Source organism: Apostichopus japonicus, chromosome 18, assembly GCF_037975245.1.
Source record: "Apostichopus japonicus isolate 1M-3 chromosome 18, ASM3797524v1, whole genome shotgun sequence".
Classification (NCBI taxonomy): Eukaryota; Metazoa; Echinodermata; class Holothuroidea; order Aspidochirotida; family Stichopodidae; genus Apostichopus; species Apostichopus japonicus.
The window spans coordinates 362,855-387,558 of record NC_092578.1 but is presented as its reverse complement, the minus strand read 5'-3'; the positions used below and the strand labels follow the sequence as shown (position 1 = coordinate 387,558).

The 24,704-nt window shown below is 36.5% G+C and overlaps 2 protein-coding genes across 2 annotated transcripts; both read left to right on the top strand.

Annotated features, from left to right (window-relative positions):
- Window positions 1-1,628: 1,628 nt before the first annotated feature.
- On the top strand, window positions 1,629-10,022 carry LOC139958552 (actin-related protein 2/3 complex subunit 2-like). The gene is made up of 9 exons (XM_071955684.1): window positions 1,629-1,856; window positions 2,846-2,880; window positions 3,426-3,538; window positions 3,756-3,991; window positions 4,404-4,497; window positions 4,744-4,870; window positions 5,351-5,451; window positions 5,835-5,935; window positions 7,006-10,022. The coding sequence occupies exons 1-9, from the start codon at window positions 1,783-1,785 to the stop codon at window positions 7,025-7,027; spliced, it is 903 nt and encodes a 300-aa protein (XP_071811785.1). The 5' UTR covers window positions 1,629-1,782; the 3' UTR covers window positions 7,028-10,022.
- A 137-nt stretch (window positions 10,023-10,159) lies between these two features.
- On the top strand, window positions 10,160-19,981 carry LOC139958550 (G-protein coupled receptor 54-like). Its single transcript, XM_071955683.1, has 4 exons — window positions 10,160-11,540; window positions 16,189-16,536; window positions 17,222-17,357; window positions 18,158-19,981. Exons 2-4 carry the CDS (start codon window positions 16,219-16,221, stop codon window positions 18,685-18,687), a joined length of 984 nt encoding a protein of 327 aa, XP_071811784.1. The 5' UTR covers window positions 10,160-11,540; window positions 16,189-16,218; the 3' UTR covers window positions 18,688-19,981.
- The last annotated feature ends 4,723 nt before the right edge of the window (window positions 19,982-24,704 follow it).

Sequence of the window (24,704 nt, the reverse complement as noted above, 5' to 3'; positions counted from 1 at the left end):
TATGTGCTTCTGAAGTTATGGTACTTTACCACAACATCGATGGGCGAAGGTTTAGTTTGATGTACCACCGCAGTATTGTATGATCCATCGAAAGAGTTTAAAGATCATCAGTATATATTGGTACCAAAATTTTAGCATGCTAACACTTCGCAGATAATTTCGAAGATATCATCCAAGAGATTCTGTCAAATTATTCACATGCTCTATATGCATAGATGGGTGTCACTTAAACGACAAAGTTAGTGAGCAAAATGATTTGAGGCGGTGGTAGTAACATATTTCTAGCATATTTGAAACTGTTGTGGTTTGGTTAAATGTCATGCGTAGCTTATAAGCTACGCATGACATCCAAACCCCAACAAACTTCTTTCGCAACGGAGCCCAATCCACTCTACCGCCATAACCATCTAGGCTAACGGTTTGAACTAAACGACTTGAAACAAACAATATAAAACCTTGCAGAAGGGGCTATAGCGCATACACAGGTTAAATCTCTGACCAAGGTGGCTAAATCCTGACTAGTCCAAAATCACAAGGTTGCACCACGGTGCACACACACAGAAATATTTTCAAAATAAAATGAAGTTCTTGATACTGATACAACATGGTGTTCACTGGTCAACAATCTCCGTGAGGCGTTGCAAATGTTCAAAGCCCCCAGTCCCAAGCCCCCGGCCACGGTATGGTACTTATACTTCATGGACGCTTAGCTAGTACATACGAAAATCGGGTCAGGACTTAGTTTGGCTCAAATCCTTCTTTTCCATGGCGCACAGGGCCCGGAACACATGCCGGATATGCTAATTATGTTTTTCACTTAAAAAAAAATCAAACAGCTCCCATTGACTTTGTGTTAGCTCCGTGGGGTGTTGCAAATGTTCAAGGCCCCCAGTCCCAAGCCCCCACGGTATGGTACTCATGCTTCATGAACGCCTAGCTGGTACATACGAAAATCGGGTCAGGAATCAGTTTGGGTCAAATCCATCTTTTCCTTGGCGCACAGGGTGTTGCAAACCCAAAAGATTCACTAAATAATCTTTATCTTTCTGATAAATAAGCAATTCGTAACACAGGCGCGTAGCCAGGAATTTGCCAAGGGAGGGGCGAAACTGTAGGCAAACTATCAGAGCCGTAGATACGTCATTGCAAACTTCCTAAGCGTAGCGCCACTATAAGTTGGCGCGAAGCGTACAAGAAAATTTTGGCTGAAAATGCCTCCCAGATCGCTGGAAATGGCACTTCACAGGCCTTGTAAGTTGCATCTTAGCATTTTCTCTTTTGAAATTATTAGCGATATCATAAAACATAAAAAAAAATTAATTAAAAATATGCTCAAGGGGGGGCGGCCAAGCCCCATTCACCCCCCCCCCTTGCCTGTCGTAACACGAGTTTGTCATGGAATGATGCAGATTTTGTACTGTGCACGTATATGCTCTTGAGTGTTCTGCTGTTATGTAGGCACGGTTCTGAACAGCTCATATATGTGGCGCCCTCTCAAAATTTCACACACGTTAACATTAGTTTTCTAGTGTTTATATATCTATGTACCAGCAGTACTACCGTACTTAATGACAGTCGTGCTACTTCCTGATTGAAAGCAGTACCTCCCACTAACAGCATACACTATACTATAGCCTATACACACCAACGTCTGTAAATCTTGGACACACCATAGTACGTACATTAGGCGTCCACCCATCGTGCAGTGTGTGTCTATACTGCTAGTAAGAGACAGGAAGTTGGATTTAAGTAAAAACATCTTCAATTTACCAACCAATAAAGATGATATTGCTAGAAATAAAAAATAGGATCATCGAGGAGACACTGCTCCAGAGGTTTGAGAATGCTGCAAATGGGTAAGATGCTTCTTATAGTTCTGACACCTGTCCTAGGTAAATAACTTTAGGATAGGCTAGCCTAGGCACAGCGTACGTGTTAGTGTTAGGAGGCTAGATGAGACCTAACTTTCTTCGACAGTTAGGAATTCAAGGATGAACCCAGCCATGGTTCCTGAATTTAAGTTAAGAACATTATGATGTGTTGGTATGTATACTCAAATGTAATGATATATTGTGTTGACTACTGACTGTTTGGGGTTGAGTTAACAGGCATCAATTTGCAAGGCCTAGCATAACTAACTTGGACCGACTGCTGGATTTCCTGTTTGATACCCACGTAGCTTACTACTTTGTTGGGAGTTCTTTTCAAGTTTTTTTTTATCGGCTGGATAGCTGTATTTGGTAGGGCACAGGGCTTGTAACTCTGGAGTCACTAGTTGGAATCTCATTCTAGCCTAGCCAACATGTTTTCTGAGATTTTGTCAGAAAGAGTGTATATGTGTTCGTATCCTTCCAGGAGGTCTCCTTGACAAATCCCTTCCACCAAAGTCTATATATCAACAGTTACTCATAAAGAAAGGCCTTGAAATTTATTTTGCATTACATTTCAGTTTAATGTTACAATTTGAAAGATACATTTAATAAAGATCTCATATTTGCAGCCCATAATTTACCTGCAATCACCAGTTAAGACTTAGAAAATATTGGTTTCATCTGATATTACTTGCTTTGAAGTGCTGTTTATTGCAAGGTGATTTTTAAGTAATAATTATGTTGTGACTTTCAGATAAGTGTATAATACCTGTGCTATGCATAAGGCAAGTCTACAACTGACATTGTGATTTGGGAGATGGGGAGGGCTAGCCTTATAATACCCAACAGTTTTTACAGTCAACAACCCTTATATAAAATGTATACTGTGAATGGGATTCCCAAACTAAAGTCACTGTACCCAATTTATCTTCATCTTACGACTCTTGTTTTTTTCTTTTTCGTTCTTCTTTTAGTATAAAAGCAGATGCAATTGACACAAAAATAGGTGGTAAGTAAATGTTATGATAAATTTATTTGGTGTTGAGGTTTTGATCTGTCACCTTTACTGTCATGCATTGTAAAATAGAAGGATATTACTTTTCTACACAAAGTTGAGAAATTGTCTTTATTTTATGTTAAATCTCTTTGTTTCATGAATCTCCCAACCTTAGTCTAAACTAATGCAGTGCAGTAACTGAAACCATTTTCCTGACACAGAAAGTGCTCTTTCAGTAATTACTCCATTAATGTACCTTTGTAAAGCTTGCCATTTGTTTCTGAACTTTAGACAGTCACCAAGTAGGCCTAGGATAGGCTTATGTTTTGAACATGATTTCCTATAAAAAAAAAAAATTATTACCAATTTTATGGAACCGGTAGTGATTTTAAAACCAGGTAATAATCCCATCGGGTGGATACCTGGTGCAAACACTAGTAACAGAATGCTGCCATTTGGCAGCAGTGTGAAGTTTACGTACTTAAATGGTTACAAGTGTTTCACAACTTAAACCTTGTCAAACATACTAATTACACATCCTTTTCTTTTCCATTCAGACTTTGACGGAGTCCTCTTTCACTTATCAAACCCTGATGGTGATAAAACAAAAATTCTACTCAGTGCCTCATTGAAGTTTTATACAGAACTCCAGGAGTATGGTGCTGATGAGGTACGTTATTGTTTTGAAGATAAACACAGTCTAATCATACAGATGTAAGAGGGATTCTAAAAGATGCTCTCTAAGTGTGTTCACATTATCAGTAACTTTCTTTATGCAAGTTGTATGGACAGTGAATTGAAACAAAACTTGTAATTCTCTTATAAAATAAAGTGTTCATTTATAACCTTGCATATAAGTTATTAAGCATTTTATTGTTTGTACGCAGCTTCTGAAGAGAGAGTATGGAGATCATCTGGTAGATGCAGAGAGTGGGTACAATGTATCATTACTATTTGATTTGACTAATGTACCAGCTAATCCAGCCGAGATGGCAGCCAAAGCAGCTCTCTTGAAACGAAACTGTTTTGCATCAGTCTTCGAGAAATACTTCAACTATCTTAAAGATGAGGACACCTCTGGCAAAAAGAGAGCAGTCATTCACTACAGAGATGATGAAACTATGTAAGCTACCCACACTCCTACATCTCCTGTAAACCTTATCTTAATTCACCAATGAGACCTATACTATCATAATTATTTAAATAGCATTCAAAGCTTCAATAAGTTTAATTGCAATTGCTCCTTCAACAAGTGTGTGCATATTTCTGTCACTCCCAGAAATGGGTTGGGAGAACGTCATAAAGGTGTAGTTTAGGTAATTGTTAGTCAATCAATTGGTTATACACTAATTGCCAAAAGATGGGTTATTTATGATAAGGGACTACTTATTGTTAAATATGATCTAGTTGTGTCAAACAAACACAATATTTATTTATTTTTCCTTATTTTATTGAGTTCTTGTTCTCATTGTTGTTTCACAGTTTGCTCTTTCTCATTATTGTATGATTACACTCTATTGTTTTGTTTGTTACAGGTATGTACATGCCAAGAAAGACAGAGTGACTGTGGTCTTCAGCACACTCTTCAAAGATGATGATGATGTCATCATTGGCAAAGTCTTCATGCAGGTTTGTGTGCACCGTTTCTTTGTCAAGCTGTAATTGTATAGTCTAACAGTGCTCACTAACCATCTTCTGTGTTTAAATTAGTGCTCTTTTGTGTTTATTTAATATTTTGATTTGAAAGTAATTAATCTATTGGTGAGGAAGTCTCTGATATTTTGAATTGTTTATGTCTTTCAAAAAGTTAAACACTTCCAGACTGTTGTTGTGCATTTAGAGGAATTCAACTTTCTCAACCTTTTTGTCATCTAGGAATTTAAGGAAGGACGTAAGGCCAGTAGGAATGCCCCTCAGGTTCTGTTCAGTCACCGAGAACCACCCCTAGAACTAGAGGGAACAGATGCCTCTGTTGGGGAAAATATTGGATATATTACCTTTGGTGAGTTAAAAATAACTTCTAGCTATAAATATTTGGTGTGTATTTAAAATAACAGAATGCAAGACAAGCCTCGTCTGAAGACCAATATCTGATGTGATTGTAAATATATCACCTTAGTGTATACATGCTGGTACAAAATGAAAGTTGCAGGTGTAGATGTGAACCTCAGGGAGGAGTGGAAGAAGGAGAACAAGGTGGATGGATGCATTCCTAGCTGAGAACCAAGAATATAGTTGAGAATCCTTCTTTCTCGACAATTTGAAATCACAATCTAAGGAAATGTTCAAATATAGAATGTTTTCAACAAAGGTAGCATCTTACTGGAATAACAATGTTATGAACATGGACCTAATTGTTATTAGTGGTATCCTGCTGGTATCTGACTGATTTAGAGGCCATTATTGGCTCACAACGTGTTTTTCAATCCATCCACATCCCTTGTACCTAATCTAATCAGTTTGATGTTTCTTTCCTCTTCAGTTTTGGAACCAAGGCACATCAATGACGAACTAAAAGACAACACAATTAATCTCATCCACACCTTCAGAGATTACCTCCACTACCACATCAAGTGCTCTAAGGTAACAACTAATTCATAGCTTAAAGTCACATTCATGACTTAATACTTAGAGGTAACAGATTTTATCAAGGAGGTATTCATAGCTCAAAGGTAACATCTTTAGTTATATATGAGTAACTCAGTGCTTATAGGTAAGTTGCCATTTACCTAGGTATTCAGTGGTAACTGTTCTAGTTATACTAACCTCCACACTTTAATGCATTGGTAACTGTTCTAGTTATACTAACCTCCACACTTTAATGCAGTGGTAACAGCTTTAGACACATGATGTATTCAGTGGTCACAGGTAATGGTTCTTGTATTATTCAGTGTTCAAAATGACAATTTTAGTGAACAATTTTAATGAATATTCTGCTTTAATTCTGAAATTTCTTACCATGACAGGCTTACATCCATTCTCGAATGAGAGCTCGTACTACAGATTTCCTCAAGATTCTAAACAGAGCTAGACCAGAAGATCAAACCAAGGAAAAGAAGACAATAAAGTAAGTTTTGAGATCTTAAACTAGTTTCACATACAAAACAATGATTTCATCATTTCTATGAGAGTAGAGGTACACTTCCTCGATTGAACAGATTTACTCAATTCAGGTTTAACCAGTTGAGACTTTAACTGCTTCAGTTTGATGTAGTAACATGCATTTCATTTAAATAAGCAAGCACCTTGTAGCTTTCCCTGGAGGTGAAGACAAACAGAGAGAGAGAGAGAAAATAAATAGAAAACTAGAGGAGTGAGGATCCCACACAACCAGGAAATGCATGATTCTACTGTACATTGTGTGTTGATAGAAGGCTGACTAAGGAAACGTTTCCTTAACAACAGAGTCTTCATACGCTGCTTATAGGGAAAGCAAAAGTGTTTTGCTGTTACTGATGAATGATAGAGGGAACATGTTAATAATTCTTACGTCAATTGCTGAGTCGCATTTTCAGTAGCTTATTTATTTTACTTTGTGTAGATACAGGTAACTATGTGTAAATACATGTTACTACGTGTAGCTATATGTTACTATGTGTAGATGTATGTTACTATACATGTGTAGATACATGTTTCTATGTGGAGATGTATGTTATTATGTGGAGACTGCTTGTCATGTCTTGGTGTCAAGTTCAAATACACAATTCTCTTCAATTTAAAGCTGTGTTGGTATTTCCTCATGTTTACTGATATGTTCATGTTTTTTATGTCTGGTTTGCAAAGGCCCTGCTTTCTCAGTGTCAGGTCAATGGGAGCCACAAACAGATTAGTGTAACCTTTCTTTTCCTCTAGAGTCCCATAAACTTCATAAAGATCATCTTCTTTGGTTCCATAAGTTACTTCCACCAGTAAAATTAAACTCATTCCTTAAAGATACTGATATGAGTTTAAGCATATCTTTGATTGTACTAAAATTTAGGAGGAAAGAACCTTTTTTGTTTTGTTTTTAACCTCTTTGGTGCAGCACAGATCTTTAATAAATTTTGAGGTTTCATAATTGATTTTTTTTCTGGTCATAAAGAGAGTTGTGTCTCAGTGACTGATTTGTTTGATGAATTCTCTCTCTCTCCTTCACAGGGGAAAGACATTTCAACGCTGAGTCCATAGCACGGAGAATTTCTAATTGGACTACTAGCTTCTTTCATAACGGGGTAGATACAGAATTAACCAACTTGTCTTCACCAAGAGGATTTATGTCTACTTATTTTTACATTTTTAATATACCTTTACTGGGTACATGTACAGTATCAGGTAATGAAAGCAAAACAAAAACAACTATTTCTGCAGAAAAGCAGGCTCTGCATAGATTTAAAACTTTATCACATTTTTACTATAGCAGTCCTAGAAATTAACAATTCTTTGTTCCTTTTCACATTACATTTTCCCTTCACATTTATAGTTGAAGTCCTTAAGGATTTCACATCTGCAGCTGTAATAACAAGCAGGAAGATTGATTTTGTCTTGCCAAGGTAGCTTGTAATGCAGACCAAAACTAAATCATTCTTTTTCCAGGGCTGTAGTGATTTTCTTAAAGTTTAAATTAGGAGTCAATTTCTTAAAAATGCTGTAAGCTAGAAGAGTTCCTCCTGATTGCTGTTTCATCAGGTGTCATCAAAATGCATATTCATGAGGTTACATTGGGACAGGGAAGGTTGGATGATTAGGACAGGGAAGGTTGGATGACAATAAATGTGATAAACTATCTCTGAGATAAGTTAAGAAAGCTCAGGGAAACAATAATCATTTATTATTATGCAAAGCAGGTCCCCTTTTTCTCCTGTAAGCAAAAAATGTTAGCAGTTTTCAGGGAGGTCTGTTAGCCTAGATAATAACTGATTGGGAACTTGTGAGCTATTCATAACGGAATCTTTCATGTGTTTCTAGCATACACTTGGCGATGACTTTTAACCGGCTTAATTACTAGCTGTACTTATCTGGGCTCAGAATATATTGATAAGATAGTGATGTCTGTCTTATAAATAATGGGATCATATGAATGTAGGAAAATCACAACATTTATCCTTTCTAAAAGGGAGGAAGATTGTTTAAATGAAAGAATCATCATATTGACTAAGTAAGCTTAGTTTCTACAAGGTATGTTTTAGTTTTGTTTTCCTCTAACATTAATTGTTAACAATGTATCTAATGTGGTACGGTAGCACTATCCTGACTTTGTTATACTTCTTGCATTCCTTAGTAACATTTCTCCTGGTTTGAGTTTAGGATTAGAGATGGAACACTGAGTCCAATAATCCTGTCAGATGACATCAGTCTACGTTAATAGCTTCTAGTTGAAATATTTGTTTTCATACATGACAAAACGATTTCTCCCAGCAGAAGCACAAACTGCAGTAGGGTAAAATGTAATTGAAAGCTAGTTTAGTTCTCACCGATGGTTACAGGAGCTGGTAACTTAGGGGCAGGCATGAGGTATACTTTATTCTACATTATGTTCATGCATTGGAAATGTGAAAATGAAAGAATTTTATACGGTGCTTCCATCAATCTATGTATCATATAGCAAATAGGTTTGTGGTCTTAGCTAGGATAGGTACAAATATTATGTTTTGATTTGATTGATTTAAAGTGGTATTGATTGAATCATTTAAGAGTGGTAAGTTATGGATTTAATCATTTAGAGTGGTAAGGTATTGATTGAATAGAAGTTAATTTCTTGAGCCTATATTAGCTTGATATGTCAAGTAAAAGGAACATACAAAATAAATTACAATACTGTGTTTATCACAAAGATTAAAATTAGTAACCTCTCAATCTTGTCTGCATTGTTAAAATGGACTTTTGCCAAAGTTGATGCTTCTGTGTAAGATAATGCTTAAGATATTAATAAAGATGGAATACACTTCTTTATATTGAGTTTATGTCTGTCAAAAGAAAATGGAGACCATAAAGTATAAGTGACCTGAAGGGTGATTCCATTTGACTTTTTCCATCTCACTGAAGTGTCAGCACTTAAAGTGCTTCCTAAGAAAGGCAAAATCATATTTAAATCATGATCAATAGATAATTACAGCAATTTTTAAATAGTTGTAACTTGTCAAGGCAGAATGTGGTTTTCTAGTGATACAACCATAAGACACTCAATTCCAGAGAGCAGAGTAAATACAACTGAAGATTCCTTTAATAAAGGTAGACAGTAGAAGTACTTTGTGGATGTGCTACAAGGAATGCAATTTGTTTCAGAAACTTTATCTGTAGCAGATAAAGAGAGCTTCTCAAGGAATGAAAATGCTTTGAAAATTATGATAGCATTTTATGATGAGATGACTATCATGTGGTCTGTTTGTTGGTATTTAAATAATCACCAGTAAACTCTTCACTATTTTAAATTGATTTTGTCCTTGAGTGCTTACATACAAAAATTGTTATCTCCTATGAAAACACCTGCTACATTGTACGATAGGTGTTTCCCTCCATAAAACTTAAAAGGAAGAAAAACAATCCTTGACACAGAAGTCAAAGCTTTCAGGATATGGCGAGGACTCTTTAAGAATTTGTAGATATGAATCAAACTAGTTTTTTTTTTTATTGGAAAGTATTGTATCAAAGTTGAATGTTTTCTGCTACAATACATGAATAACTACATTTAATATAGGACTGTTTGTCTAACCACAACTTTTTGTGTAGTTAATGGTTGGTAGGTCCTTGTAAACAATAGGTTGTACTTAATCTCTTCATTACTTCACATTTTCATTCAAATTCATTTGTTTCATCACAAAGTAGTATAAACAACTTATACTCAAGGACTGAGTATGTATAGTTGTAGTTACTACTAGTCAATTAAATGTGAAAATCTTGATATCATCACTTAGATTAGTTTCCATCTGTCAAGGATCTTGTGTAAGTAAACATCTATTGAAAATAGCAAACCTCATGTTACTAAACAACATTGCAGTGGAAACATTATCTGTACAGTGGGATCATTTTCTATTGGGAGCACTTTATTTTCTAAGGTGAGGTAATCATTTCTCTCTTTAAAGAACATAGTTTGTAGATCATTATGCACTTTTATCATCATTTTTGCTTCTTGTCTAATCTCAAAATGAAAAAAACGAATAGAGACAATGAAGTATTAACGTCTGCGGTCTTTGTTTATTTATTGTTGTTTTTATCTATTTATTTATTTGTTTTTATTTATTTATTTGTTTTTGAACGAGAGTTCTCTGAACAAGTTAACTTTCACTCAGTGATGGATACCTTAGTCAAAGTTCACTTGGAACTTCATTGTCATATAATGTAGAGATAGGATGTACCAGCTAAAACCTACCCACATTCTATTATGTTTTTCTAAATGTTAGATATTGTTAATACAGGGCCATTGCCACTGGGAGCATGAGAACACATGCATGCTAACTTCCTGACCCATATTTTCTTCCACTTTATAACCCACGCTCACAAAGTCATACACACCAATGTAGATTAAATGATGGAAATGATAGCACCAGTTTGCATCTTAATCCTTATACTGAAATAAAGTTTCTAGAGGGGGAGGAAACTGCTCCCTGTAAACTCCCCCCCCCCCCCCACGATTGAAGTCAGCCAAATTTTATGACATCACCCTAAAATTCGTAATGGGATAGAGCCTATGTGGCTAGTCATGAAAATTCATATCGGTTAATTTTTAAATTGGGATAAATAATTTGGCTTTTCCCTCACACCTGCACGAAGGATGGCTACACGCCAACACAAACGCTGGCTACATGCCTGTAAATAAGGTTCACACCCTATCCAATGATCTGTAGTATTCAGTTGTCACAGGTCTCTTATGTTCGTAGCACAGCTGAGATGAAAACATGACGCACGTTGCGCAGGCTGTTTGGTCAGCAGCCAGGAAGCAATGTAACTGTCGCTTTCCACTTAACCGAACGAGCTCGGCAGTTACGTACGTAAATGTGGAGAGGATGACGTTGCATCGTTGAGATGGAGATACTAGTACACATTCACCATTTCGAAGAAGTCTAATTCCAAACTATGCCACTTGAGATCATTCCTAACTATTGCTTCAGAGCTTTATCTACGATAAACATGAAAGGTATGCTGAAAGGGAATATTAAAACAGTTTACCAGTCAATTCATCCGGTGAAGAGGTTCTGTTGTAGAGAATTCTTTTCTTGGATTCGTGGGATTCGATGCGCGTTGGAGGGAAGCCTTATGCATTGGCCATAGTTGTACCAAATTATATCTGCAAAAGTGAAGCAATGATTCTAAAGTGTGTGATGGATAGTGAGTAGTGGCACTCTGTTGGCTTATAGTTTCAAATGTCGAAGAAACATTAACAAAAAAACGACATTTCCTTCTTAGAGGTTCTAACTAAGAATTATCCTGAATTATTCGAAGAATTATTCGAAGAATTATTCGAAGAATTATTCGAAGAATTATTCGAAGAAACTGAAAGTGAGAAAGAAAGCAAATAACAGTTTTGTGGTTGCTGTAGTCAATTTTATGGTTAATGTGGTCAGTTTATGGTTAATGTAGTCATATTTTTGGTTGATGTATAGTCAGTTTTATGGTTTCTTTGGTGCATAAAAGCAATTGAAGACTAGAGTCTCTGTCATGAAGGTCCGGAGAGTAATGGATATTACAACGTAAGACTGGTAAGTGGTTCCTTTCTTTCAAGTTCTAATCCGTTTGGTAATCTTCGTCGTAGCGTGGACATTTAATCACGCTGTATCAATGGTGTAACGGCACCAAATCTTCTCAGTTCATAAACGTACTGAGGGAGAAAGGTTATAACTAATTACATATGCTTTAAACGTTCAAGTTTCTAATTGTGTGCAAAAAGGAAATTTCAATATCATGTTCCAAATTATCAGTAAATAGCTTTCATCCTTATATGTTGTTGAATATTGTTATAATTTAGTTTGAGTTTGATGGAGTGGTTGAACCATTTGAAGTGAGTCTCAGGCGTTGCCGATAAGAATACATATTAATTTGATCTTGATATTTAATCGATCTTATATTTCAATTCTCATATTCTAATCATAATTAAAATCATCGTATATCACCTCTGTAATGTAAAGTAACGAACATAATTCTGTTTCGAAAGCAGTAATCTACTTAAGAATTTGCCGGTCACTCAAAATGTCCTATACTTAAGTTTGTATTATGGCTTATCAACGGCAAATAGAAAACCAACGATCTCGTAAAACTATCGTTATTATGCTTGTATCGACAATGTGAAAGAATAAGACGTATTTTAGGCTACTCTTTATGAGTCATTAGAGATGCTACTTAGTATTATGTTGGTGAAATGGATGCTAGCTAGATGTGATTACCTTCCCAAGTGTGTATACTGTCATAACGTCTATATTAACAATTACACACACAGTCGCACACACACACAAACATATATATATATATATATATATATATATATATATATATATATACATGTATATATGTGTATATATATATATATATATATATATACACACACACACACATATATATATATATATATACACACACACACATATATATATATATATATATATATCATGAAGTATAAGGCAAATATGTCACCAACACAGCATTATCATTTGAAGCCTATACAGGTGGCAAAGCCTACAGTGGTATGGCGACCTCCTTTACTGGACAGACAATTATTGTCCATAACCTTCAGTTGATTAGGGTGTCCGCATATAAAGCGGGAAGCCCGGGTTCGAATCCCTGTGGAAGTTAATTCATTGTCTGGATTTTCCAACTCATTGCCAATTTTCAATGACTTGTGCATGACTTTACGCTTCCGGGATATTTAACCCTGCATATTAAATTGGGAAATGGATGATACACTGCATGTATAGTCTATGTATCGAATGGTATGTTGACTTGTTCATTAAGCAAACATGACAATTACTGATGTATATTTTCCAGGCGTCATTTCATGATACAGACAGTACGTGTTAAATTGTTAGTTGGCGGTCTCGTACTTGCACATAAGCCTTGCACAGAAGCAGTCCTTTATTGCTTGATATATGGTTCCTATACCACCTGTTAACTTCAAGTTTCAAATGGTATGCCTGTACATGTATTTAAAAGTCCTGTGATTATATGACTGTATCAGAGACATTTTTGACCTGGCCATTTAATATTTAAAAAAAATCCCCAGAAACAGGAAGAAAACACATTCGGTATGACTGTGTTTAAGTTAGCATGATTGACTCAAAATGAATTCAATTTAGATTTTCATTTCTACTTGACTTTTAAACACTACTAAGTCCTTTTTCTGTCTTTTTCAATATTTTTGGTATTAAAAAGCCGAACCGTGCAGCAAGCTTCGAATTGATGGTTTGGTTGAAATAGGAATGACCAACCCTGCCAAATTTAATTTGTGTGTATGCCACTGTCATATAAAGTGGAAGCATTCTCGAATGCACCCCAGCACTACACACCCCGCAATCATCGGATCACGGCGATATAATGATTGTATAGTGTAGCCTACTGGTCGTTTATACTAGGAGCTTGTCAATGTTCGCTGGAAATTAATATATACGCAGGAATTTTTAAAATATATTACCGCCATTAGCAGCATGAAATTTATCTTGGAGGCATTAATTAAACTTTTTCAAGTTTTTTATCATATGACTTTATAGACAGGACTTGTCTACAGACTCAACGAGACCCTATTCGTTCATATCAATTCAAGACTAATTTCAAGCGACTGAGTTACATTGGTGCGTGAGAATTAGTCAACGGTGAACGCTAAAGACTCTTCAAGGAGAGAGTTTTGTCCTTCATTTCTTAAATTTGATCATTATAGTTATCAGTTATAACTTGATCGAGAAACGCCAGTAGGCAAAGATAAATACCAGTGGCGTTGAATCCTATAATTTAATCGAAATATAATCAAAGTGAACACAAACCCGTTTTATTTTTGTATGTGTGCAATTTCCAGACATGTCTTCGGGAATTAAACTTTGCGTGTATTCGGTCAAATTAATTGAAAACAGCAAATTATTGAAAAAAGGAACGCTATAGAAAATGTTTCAGTTAAATGGCCTATACATGCGACTGTGATCAGGTATAGCGTTAGACTCTCATAGTGTGTGTAGAAAGTCGTAAATCTTATATCGCTATAGCATGTTACATATCTTTGTCAATGTAGGATTGAACTGAAGAGACCCTTAAAACAAATCCTGATGACGCACGGGCAGGGACCACATCTACGTTCTTGATCGTGCTGCTGGCTTGTACATTTCACCTATTCCTGTGCCTCGGTCACTAACTTTGACAAGCACCGCTGGTCTTGATGTATTCTAACATCGATTTTTGTCGGCATTTTGTAATCAGAGAAACAAGTGATACCTCAAAGATACATCTTTGTAACTAAACTTACTGCGGACGTAGAATTACTGGTAAATGTTTAAATCGCGGTAAATCAGCTACCGATTGCCGCTTTTTTCTATAGTGTCTCATAACTCACGAGTACACTGTGAAGGATTGCATTGTTGGTAGGCTATGGAATGAAAGTGAAACTTGAGAAGGGTAGATGAAATCAAATTAGTGATCTGTAATGAGCTCCATAAAGAAAGCTGAGGATCCTTGTTTTATGTGCATGTAAGTGTTCCTACACAAAACTGGATGGAAATCATAATAACAATAATATGGCGCCGGTAAATTTAAAGTGCAGATTTCGGACTCAAAAGCAGTTTATTTTGGTTACTCAAAAACTATGGGGTCTTGCAAACAAGGCGTTGTCTTGTGCTTTTTTTTTCCTTATTGGTCGTATAGGTTATATGACAGTAAAAACAGTGAAATTATGTACGCGTATACCGTAAGCTGACAGTATAATATATGAACGGGACAATATGACACACGGCAGACGTGTTTGACAACGTTTCGTCATCAATATCATATTCGAAGGCTTAGAGTATAAATAGGATGTGTCATTTGTGAGTTGTAACGAAACTTAACATCTCTTCATACGCAACGTCATTAGTGAACACTATAATCATACAGAAATTGCTGCATCAATGTGACATCAAATGTTTTAAACATTCCACATTCGGCTTACGTAACAAATTATCAACTATCATTATTATTTTTTATTTTTATTTTTATTGTTGTTGTTATTATTACTATTATTACTATTATTATTATTATTATTATTAATATTATTATTATTATTATTATTATTATTATTATTATTATTATTGTTATTATTATTGTTATTATTATTGTTATTATTAATGTTATTATTATTATTATTATTATTATTATAATATTGAGAATGATGATGAGGATAAGGATAAGGATAACAACGATGATGATGACGATGACGATGACGATGACGATGACGATGACGATGATGATGATGATGATGATGATGATGGGGATGATGATGATGGGGATGATGATGATGATGATGATGATGATGATGATGATGATGATGATGATGATGATGATGATGATGATGGGGATGATGGGGATGATGATGATGATAATGATGATGATGATGATGATGATGATGATGATGATGATGATGATGATGATGATGATGATGATGCTGCTGCTGCTGCTGCTGCTGCTGCTGCTGCTGCTGCTGCTGCTGCTGATGCTGATGCTGATGCTGATGATGATGATGATGATGATGATGATGATGATGATGATGATGATGATGATGATGATGATGATGATGATGATGATGATGATGATGATGATGATGATGATGATGATGATGGTGATGGTGATGATGATGATGATGATGATGATGATGATGATGATGATGCTGCTGCTGCTGCTGATGCTGCTGATGATGATGATGATGATGATGATGATGATGATGGTGGTGGTGGTGGTGGTGGTGGTGGTGGTGATGATGATGATGATGATGATGATGATGATGATGATGATGATGATGATGATGATGATGATGATGATGATGATGATGATGATGATGATGATGATGATGATGATGATGATGATGATGATGATGATGATGATGATGATGATGATGATGATGATGACTATAGGCAGTATACTCACATAGTGGTTCTCAGCTTAATTGATCTGAACTTTAACCACATAGAGTTTGTTGCTTCAGGGGGTTGAATTTAGTATTTATAATACATTCACAATTATCCAAGAAAGATTTTGTCGACGGAGAGGTGAACTTTTAGTGTTATACATAAAACTTAGTTTAGCTATGTAAACATTAACAGATCGTTGCAAACGTTCGATAAGTCTGATATTAGCTGACCTTTCTTGTATATTTGCCTTTATTTTTTTCTTTTGTCTTTGTAGATTAGCCCTGCTATTATTCGAAATAGTAATATGGACAGCCTCTCAGCGTTCAATGATAGTGATTATCGTGCACCGATATCGTATGAACTGATAGAAGTTTTCTCCTGGATGGTACCGATATTATTTGGCCTCATGACGATTATCGGTGTCGCTGGAAATAGTTTAGTTATTTACGTCATCATCAGACATGGCCAGATGAAAACCGTCACTAACTATTACATTGTGAACTTAGCGATTACCGATATATCGTTCCTGCTGTTCTGTGCACCGTTCACTGCTACCCTGTTTTACCCTTCACCTTGGTTATTTGGAGCATTCTTATGCAAGTTCGTTTTCATGATGATGCAGGTAAGTGTGGTAGGATATATAATAGGGACGACTGGATATATCAATTCGGTAGCCTATATGTTTAGACAATATATCGTGCCCTGTTTTACAGCGATACTATAATTCTAATGGGCTGTTAGTTTACATGTACAACGTCACTGCTTTATAATGAATGTTTGTAGAAGTCGGTGCCTTTGTTCTTCCTCTTGCGAGAGCATTTCAAATAACTGTAGAGAACAGGTTCATAATCGGTGACGTCATAGCACGCCGGATATAAGACAGGATTTCGTAATTAGCACATTAAGGTGAACAGAGCTGACGTTTTAATTACTCAAAGAGTCCACAGAATGATTCATTTTGCATATTAAAATCCTTTTACTATTACAACACCTTTAGGTTCTGTTCTAGTACAAAAGTAAATGTCTAACTCAGATAGGGATCTCTCCTTTGGTAACGTGTTTTGACCTTTCCTATCCGGAAAATATCAGCGTGTAATTTTGACAGGACAGTTAAAAAACAAAATGCTATTTCTGGTCAAAATGATGTCAACGTGACGTGAATGGCTAGATTTATTCCGAGATTCTCAAACAACAACATATGGGCACTTTTCTTATAGGTATTTTTTGAGTTTGTCAATCCAGACAGACTGAAGATTTAGACCATCAACCTATTTTCTTTATTTTTGTTTTTGTTGCTGTTGTGACAGGTGACTGCCACAGCGACGTGTCTCACATTGGCAGCTATGAGTGTTGACCGTTATAAGGCTATCGTGCGACCTTTACAGTCACTTCGAAGTAGAACAACTAATTTAGCGTTATCTGTTAGCATCGCTATTTGGACTGGTAAGTAACACTCACTTCTCCGTAAGGTGATATCTTTGAAAGCATCAAATCCAAAATCCAGTTTTTATATCAATAGGTTAAATCTGACTCCCAAGATCGTCCTGAAGCTGTTCAAAAAGAAATGATTGTTTCGCGAGCTGGCAAACGGATTAATAGTTCCATAAATGATATAGTACTTGCATGCATTTAAATATCACCAAACCCGTCGTTTATTGGTGTGCAAGTATTCATCCATTTTGAAATATGACGTGTTCTTAATCAGTATAGGCTATTCTAAAACTTGAATTAATACTTTTGTTTACAATCAACCAATAGCATACAACCCACCTCTATAATGTATATCATCTAATACGAGTGAAGCAAATGTTTATAGTAATATTAATGAACTGATATTATGGGAGTATTGGTATTGCAGGATGTTGATTAATAAACTCACTGCTGTAACTATGACGTCACGGAAGAATCGTTAAATGGTGAAAATTGTTTTTGTTGTTGTGTTTTTTAATAGTTTGTTTGCAGATATGATATCGTATATTGTTGGATCAAACGTGACCAGTGTAATGTGATTCTATGCGTGACTTCAGCTCCAATCTCTCCCTGATCGTTCACCGCGCCTTTTCCTGTCAAAGTCATGTGATTGAGATAGGAATAAACTACGTCAGTCTTTTCAAGTCACTGGATTAGTTTAATAATTATACGTGTATAGACGAGTAGCACACAAGGAAAGCATTAGTAATTGATCATTTAATACTAACATTTTCATTTCGTTTAATCCTTCTTTGTCTTGTCTTTAATAACAGCATCATTAGTCTCGTCTATTCCGGCCATATTATACTTTAATTTGGATGATGATGTCATATGCGTGGAGTACTGGCCGTCCTGGAGAATGGCATACGGTTTATACGGTGCTATTGTACTCTACCTTATACCACTAACAGTAATAAGTGTATGCTATGCACTCATGTTACATAAACTATGGCGTCGTGTTGTGCCAGGCGATGTTTATAATGATCAACAGAATCTGCGTCACAAGCGAAGGACTACCAAGATGGTTCTCGTTGTTGTCTTGACGTTTGCGATTTGCTGGCTACCAGTTCATGTATTCAGTATGTGGTATCGGTTTGCCCAACAACGATTCCCGGTCAACGATGCTACTTACATATTTAAAGTAATCTCCCATACATTATCGTACGCAAACTCTTGTTGTAATCCATTCATTTATGCTTTCATGGGAGAAAACTTCAGACGATATTTTAAAAAGGCCTTCCCGTGTTGCTTTGAAAAGAATCGACAAGGTGTGACGTCACATGCAGCAAATAGTGTAACTTAGAAAGACAGTGTAGGTTTATTAAATGAGTTATTCCCAAAGCATGATTGCATCTTAACCTGATGAATGTCTAGAAGGTACAGAATCGGTCATTTTATTTACAGTTTGCATCACTAGTGTGAGTGCTGCAGCATTCTAGTACATTAATGTATTATGCGGTACACAGTAAGTTTTCATAACAGAAGGGTATAGTGATCAAGGATCTGGTTCTTAGTGATGTGTTTGTATTGGAATAGCGGGTGCATGCTGTTAAGCCTAGCATCTCATTCCCTGTTCAGGTAACTAACATTTCAGAATCGTTCGTGATGGAGTAAGTCCTTTTCATCATTGATCTCACGCTCGACTTCCCAAGTGTATTTACGGGCCTGTTGAGTTCGGTTACTTAGCAATTATGACAGCACAAAATTTAATATTGCGTTTTCAATGAAAATATTTCGCAAACCCTTGGGATATCAGGAGTATTCTTCGTTGAGTCATAAAAAGTTGCCGCCAAGCTGCAGGTTTAGCCTGTGTTTTGTTTGTCCTGGTGTCGCATTTATGATAATGCTTTACCATGAGATGAGTCAATGACCGTACATTACAGCTATATATACCCATTGGCCAAGGCATACAGAATATATTGAATTAATCTAATTTGTAATTCATTTTTTATGTATTTTCGATTACAAGAACTTGACACAAAATCCTGTACTTTAGTTCTTAAGTACGACAGGAGGTTCTTTCCTTTTATGCATTTGTTGTTGATTTTTTTTGCCAGCAGTCTAGATGACCTACATATCAGACATTCATCGAGAAGTTCTACCGCTATCTTCTGTTATACAATATATTGGTCTCCATAAATACATCTGATTACTCTTGCACAAGGTGTTGTTTCATTAAAACGACAGAGATTGCAAGATATAAAAAGTATGTTTACAGGTACATGAGTAAGAATATATTATGTTATCAGTTTTATATTATCTCTTCATATTTATTAACAATGCATGGGTATTTTGCTAAACTTGAAGACTGTTATCCTGTACACTGAATAAATTCTTTTCTTTATTTTAATTCTTATATTCCTTCTGTCGGACATCAATGGGTGAATTTATGTTTAACCGTGATAAGAAGGTACTACATCTCAACGTCATTAAAAAGGTCGACGCAATGGAATCAATGTAGTTGCTATAGCAATGTATAAACCTGTTTAGATATGACGTTAAGAGTAAAAGGAAATAAAAACAAGTATCGCTTTCTGGCATCAAAAATCTGTGAAGAAGTTTCTTTATCGCATTGTATATCACCATGACCAATTGTGAATAAGATGAAAGGATGAATATACTGCGTATAGATATTCAAAGGAATTTTGTGGCCATTTTAATATAAACAGTAATATTTGTTTCTATGATTTCTCAAAAATCATACAAGTCATCGCAAACATGAATATCAATTCATGTATGATGCGGATTCACATCACACTTAATTCATGGCGTTGATTTCAGTCTGGCCAAAGTAAACAGCAGTAATTATGACGTCAATACTTCAGCTAGACAAGCGAACAGTATGTGCAAGGAGAGGGTACATCAGATATACTTCCTGCCAGCAGTAACAAAATCTGAAAACTATCGATTTATCGACCAGAAATGATATCGGAATACTTGAAGTTTGGGAAGTTTCACTTATTCCCAAACGACTGATTTCTTTTACGAATTATTGCTAACTTTGGTATATTAACATCATTCTACAAAAGCTGTCATCCATCACGTGCTTTAGATGTGATTAGTTTATCTCCAAACTTTAAAACTGCTTAAAATGCTTCAAATTTGTCAGTTTGATGAAGGCTATAGGCAGACACCCGGGAGTACTATATTATTGAAATATTTTGATGTTGGCTTACAATGCACGTTGAAGGTAGAGTACGAGTGACCATTTTTATTGTGCCATGGTGCTATATAGCATATCTGGGGTCATCGCTGATGACCTATTGTGAACTATAACTTTCCTTCGCGAGAGTCCTTAGACAAAATAATTTAGAAATCCTTTTGTCGTTTAATTCGATGACAGTATAACCCAACAACCCGTCTATTTAACGAGCGCGTTAAAACTTGAAGATCAGATTAGAATCGTAAACTTCAAGATTTTTAATAGATATACAAATAATGACTTTTTCACGGCAGTTGGTGACCGCGTAAACACATCTCCACTAAAAAGAGGCCCGTTGGCAGTGCACGTACTGATAGTATAAAGTGTCCTTAATGGTAGCCAAAGACTTAATGCTCGCTAATCGCGCCAATGGATCTGTGTTAATTACAAGAATAACTCTGTTGCACAAAACATATAGCTTACGTAGACGGGTAGGTCGGACAAGGAAATCCTTTTTTGTGTTAATTCGCCAGTAAGGGTGCTACAGTCACTATCAGATAAAGACACATACTATGGCTCTGCTAAAAAATAAAATTATGTTAATTTTCGTTTCGCCGTGACAAATGTAATTATAACCCATGCGGTAATGCCCATTCCTGTGCTTTAATTAAACTCATATGCAAACTGAAGTAAACTCATATTTAGACTCAACTGAGTTTCTTCGGTAACATGCACTTTATTAACTAAACTCAGAAACATTAATAGTCCTTAAATATAAATATTCTGTAATCGCCATAATCTGCCATCTCCCTCTCCGTTCAATATACCCCGGAGAACACGCAACTGGCAGACTAATGTAAGAAAACTCAAATGTAAACTTGGTCATCATCACCATGGACCTGGAAGCCATCAGTGGCGGCGCTACGGGGGCGGGGGGGGGGGGCTGAGGGAGAATTGCCTCATTTCCCCACCCCAAGCAGATATGTTACTTATCCAAAATATATAGAAGTAAGCTAATCGTTTGTATAGAATCAGCTTCCAATGCAATGCATTAATGTGAAAATTAATTGTCAAATGATTTTACCATTTTGCGCCTATATGTGACTTTACTTTTGTATTGCCTATTAAAGCAGTTTAAGTTATTTCTTGGTAGTTCGAAATTTACGAATTCTCATTTAGGCCTTGAATTTGTGCCTTGTTGATAGAAGAAACGATTAAATTTGTTATAATCGTATCGAAAACCACAGGAAAGCTTTATATTGAAACTGGATCGAATGATACATTGCTTGGATGTGTGTGTAATATACTACACGGTATGTAAACGTGGGTAAAGATACAAAATATGGGAGAACTCGGGAATGAAAGCAAGCAGGTATTTTATTGAACAGTATAACAGAGCAGTTAGGTGGACAACTGATATAGAAAGTAACTTAATGTAAGAACAAAGAACATGTGTATGTATGACTCGAGATTAACCACGGTTTAAAGGTGGCCACAACCACAGAGTCTGACAAACACCACTTGCGTGGGGTGGGTGGGGTGGGGTTGGCCGGAGATCATCCCCACCTCGAAAATTACAAAGTGCATTTAAAGCTTCAGTTAAACCAGTTCGTGGTTGACATTACAAGCATGGTAGCAGGTTATATCGCTGGATAGCGTGTGTGGCGAGGGGAGGGGCATGGGGACCTTGTAGTGATGACAGAAAGCAAAATAATAGGATAATAGTTCATTTGAGAGGCAATTGGTTGATATTAATTTGAGAATTCCCGTAAAAATTTGGATCCTCCACCCCCCCCCCCCCCTTGCATGAAATCCTGGCTACGCGCTTGACTTTCTATATTATATATCAAGTTCATATATTTAGTTGGCCGACCATCTCTACAACGATTTAGTGGATGGAATTCATAAATAAACTGTTCAATTTGGGTAAAGAAACATTCGAACTCTTTGCCCCCTCAGTACCTTCAGATTAATAATTCTAGTATACGCCACTGCCGCGGATGTAAATTGAGTTTTCGATCTCCCACAAATTCAAGCTTATTTATCAGAATCGTTAGTAGGCCTCTTTATAGACCTATAGTTTATAACCTAACAATGTTTCACACATAGGCGTACGAGGCGGAGGGGGTGGGGGCAGGGGGCAGACTGCCCCCCAAATTTCCAGAGGACAAGAAATTCGGGCAAAAGTCCTGAAAAATTCGGGCAGCCTAAGAAGAGAATTTTTTTTCTCCTCTTAGGCTGCCCGAATTTTTCAGGACTTTTGCCCGAATTCTTGTCCTCTGGAAATATATATATATATATATATATATATATATATATATAAATTTGCAGTAGCTTACCCGAATCTTTTTCAAATTTTTTTCCGACAATTCCATGATTTTCTTTATTTAGCATCATGACGCCCGAATATTTCCGTGTAACACCACCGTAAGCGCAGTTCATCTGGGCTACCACGCTTTTTGCACGATCAATTTTTTTCTAACTAGTCAATTGTATACCTGGACCAATGGCGGCGGAACCGGGGGGGGGGTGCACAGGGGGCAGGTTAAAAATATGCCTTTTTTCTACATAAAAATTGAGGTGCCTCAAGTTAGCAAGAGGCCAGGGAACCAGAATGAACACTCGGGAAGGGCCGTTTCCGGCCATCTGAGGGATTTGTAAAACCAAAAAAATTCTAGTACGCTCCGCGCCTATCGATGGTGGCGCTCCGCTCAGATATATAGTCGTGCATACAACTTTGCAAATCCTGGCTAAGCCCGTGACTTTTAATGAATTTCTGTGGGTCAAACTCAAAGCTATTTCGAATGGGAAAAATTTGTTAAAATATTAGCAAGAAAAAAACTCTAATTCGGAAGATTCCTATACATTAGCAAGTAGCATGATTTCACCTCATTTTGTCTCAAAAGAAAACTTGTTCCTTGTTTCCCAGTTTGCGCATTGGATATTGCAGTGCTAGTATGCATATTTTCCTTTAGGGGGGGGGGGGGGCGTTGATGGAGTGATGTGTATACACATATAAGATAAAACAATAAGAGTTATAAAGGGTACTAAATATCAGGCTATACATCAGTCCAATCGAATTTCTGCAAAGTGCCCTTTGATGTCGGTGCCCCCCCCCCCAGATTAAAAGTGCTACGCAGCACTTGACCTAGAGATCCCCAACATGAGTGTATATAAGAAACATTTTCTTATTCATGGATGATGGGGGGGGGGGGTGCCTACAAGCCTAGAAGTACAGGTTTATCATATTCTTTGTTATATTTTATACTTTTTTGTGAGACAAATTGCAGTCTCACCCGACACAGCGACATAATCTCGCCTACGTGTCGTTGAACAATGTATGTTTTTCTGGAGGTAACTCAGTACTGTGTTAAAATAATAAATAAGGTAACTAAATAGGAGCTTAAAAAAAATATACTGTCCCATTTTCCCCTTCAAAGTGATGTTACAATTTTTTCTTCTTCTAATTTACCCAATTTTTGGGGAAGCGTAAATTTCTAAAAAGTGAGATTATAAAATAAAGAATGTTTAGATGCAACTTGCAAGGCCTCAGAAGTGCCGTTTCCGGCAATCTGAGAGGCATTGTGTGCCAAAAATTTTCTTCTTGTACGCTACGCGCCAACTGATGGTGGCGCTCCTCTTAGATAGTGTCACGGGAACTTTCGGGCACAAAAAGTTCTGCCCCCAAACTGAAATGGTCCCATACGCCTATGGTTTCACAATGCACCAATTGACGTTGAAACTTCTTTTACTTTTCTGGGGGAGGATCAAGGCATCATGAAAGTCTGCTTCAATTAACGACACTTGATTCACTCTTTTCTTTTGCTTAATTTTTCAACTAACAATGGGGCGCTTCTCTAGTTACAATACAAAATAATTTTTCACCTAAACGACACATCATTGAACGTTTAAATTACAATTGGGCACATTTGGGTTTGAAAAATGGAAAAGGGGTATTTTGTCAACGAAAAAGAGGCTCTTCATTTTGTAAAAACTGGAGGACCCGAGGAGGGGGATCCTGCCGCTGCCCACGCGTGCTCTGTCGCGCCTGCAGATCATACACGCAGGCATATGTTGATAGAACATTAAGATTCTCTTGATAGTCAGCTATGAGCGGAGCCCTTATGTTTGAGGTTTTTGACAAATACTTGGTCACGTGTAATAATTAATGTAGCTTC

Bases quoted from the DNA above. Each gene is read 5' to 3' on its own strand.
- LOC139958550 (XM_071955683.1), top strand. From the start codon at position 16,219: ATGGACAGCCTCTCAGCGTTCAATGATAGTGATTATCGTGCACCGATA. The intron at 16,537-17,221 runs GTAAGTGTGGTA...CTGTTGTGACAG, and splicing joins TCGTTTTCATGATGATGCAG to GTGACTGCCACAGCGACGTG. The intron at 17,358-18,157 runs GTAAGTAACACT...CTTTAATAACAG, and splicing joins TAGCATCGCTATTTGGACTG to CATCATTAGTCTCGTCTATT.
- LOC139958552 (XM_071955684.1), top strand. From the start codon at position 1,783: ATGATATTGCTAGAAATAAAAAATAGGATCATCGAGGAGACACTGCTC. The intron at 3,539-3,755 runs GTACGTTATTGT...GTTTGTACGCAG, and splicing joins AGGAGTATGGTGCTGATGAG to CTTCTGAAGAGAGAGTATGG. The intron at 4,498-4,743 runs GTTTGTGTGCAC...TTTGTCATCTAG, and splicing joins TTGGCAAAGTCTTCATGCAG to GAATTTAAGGAAGGACGTAA.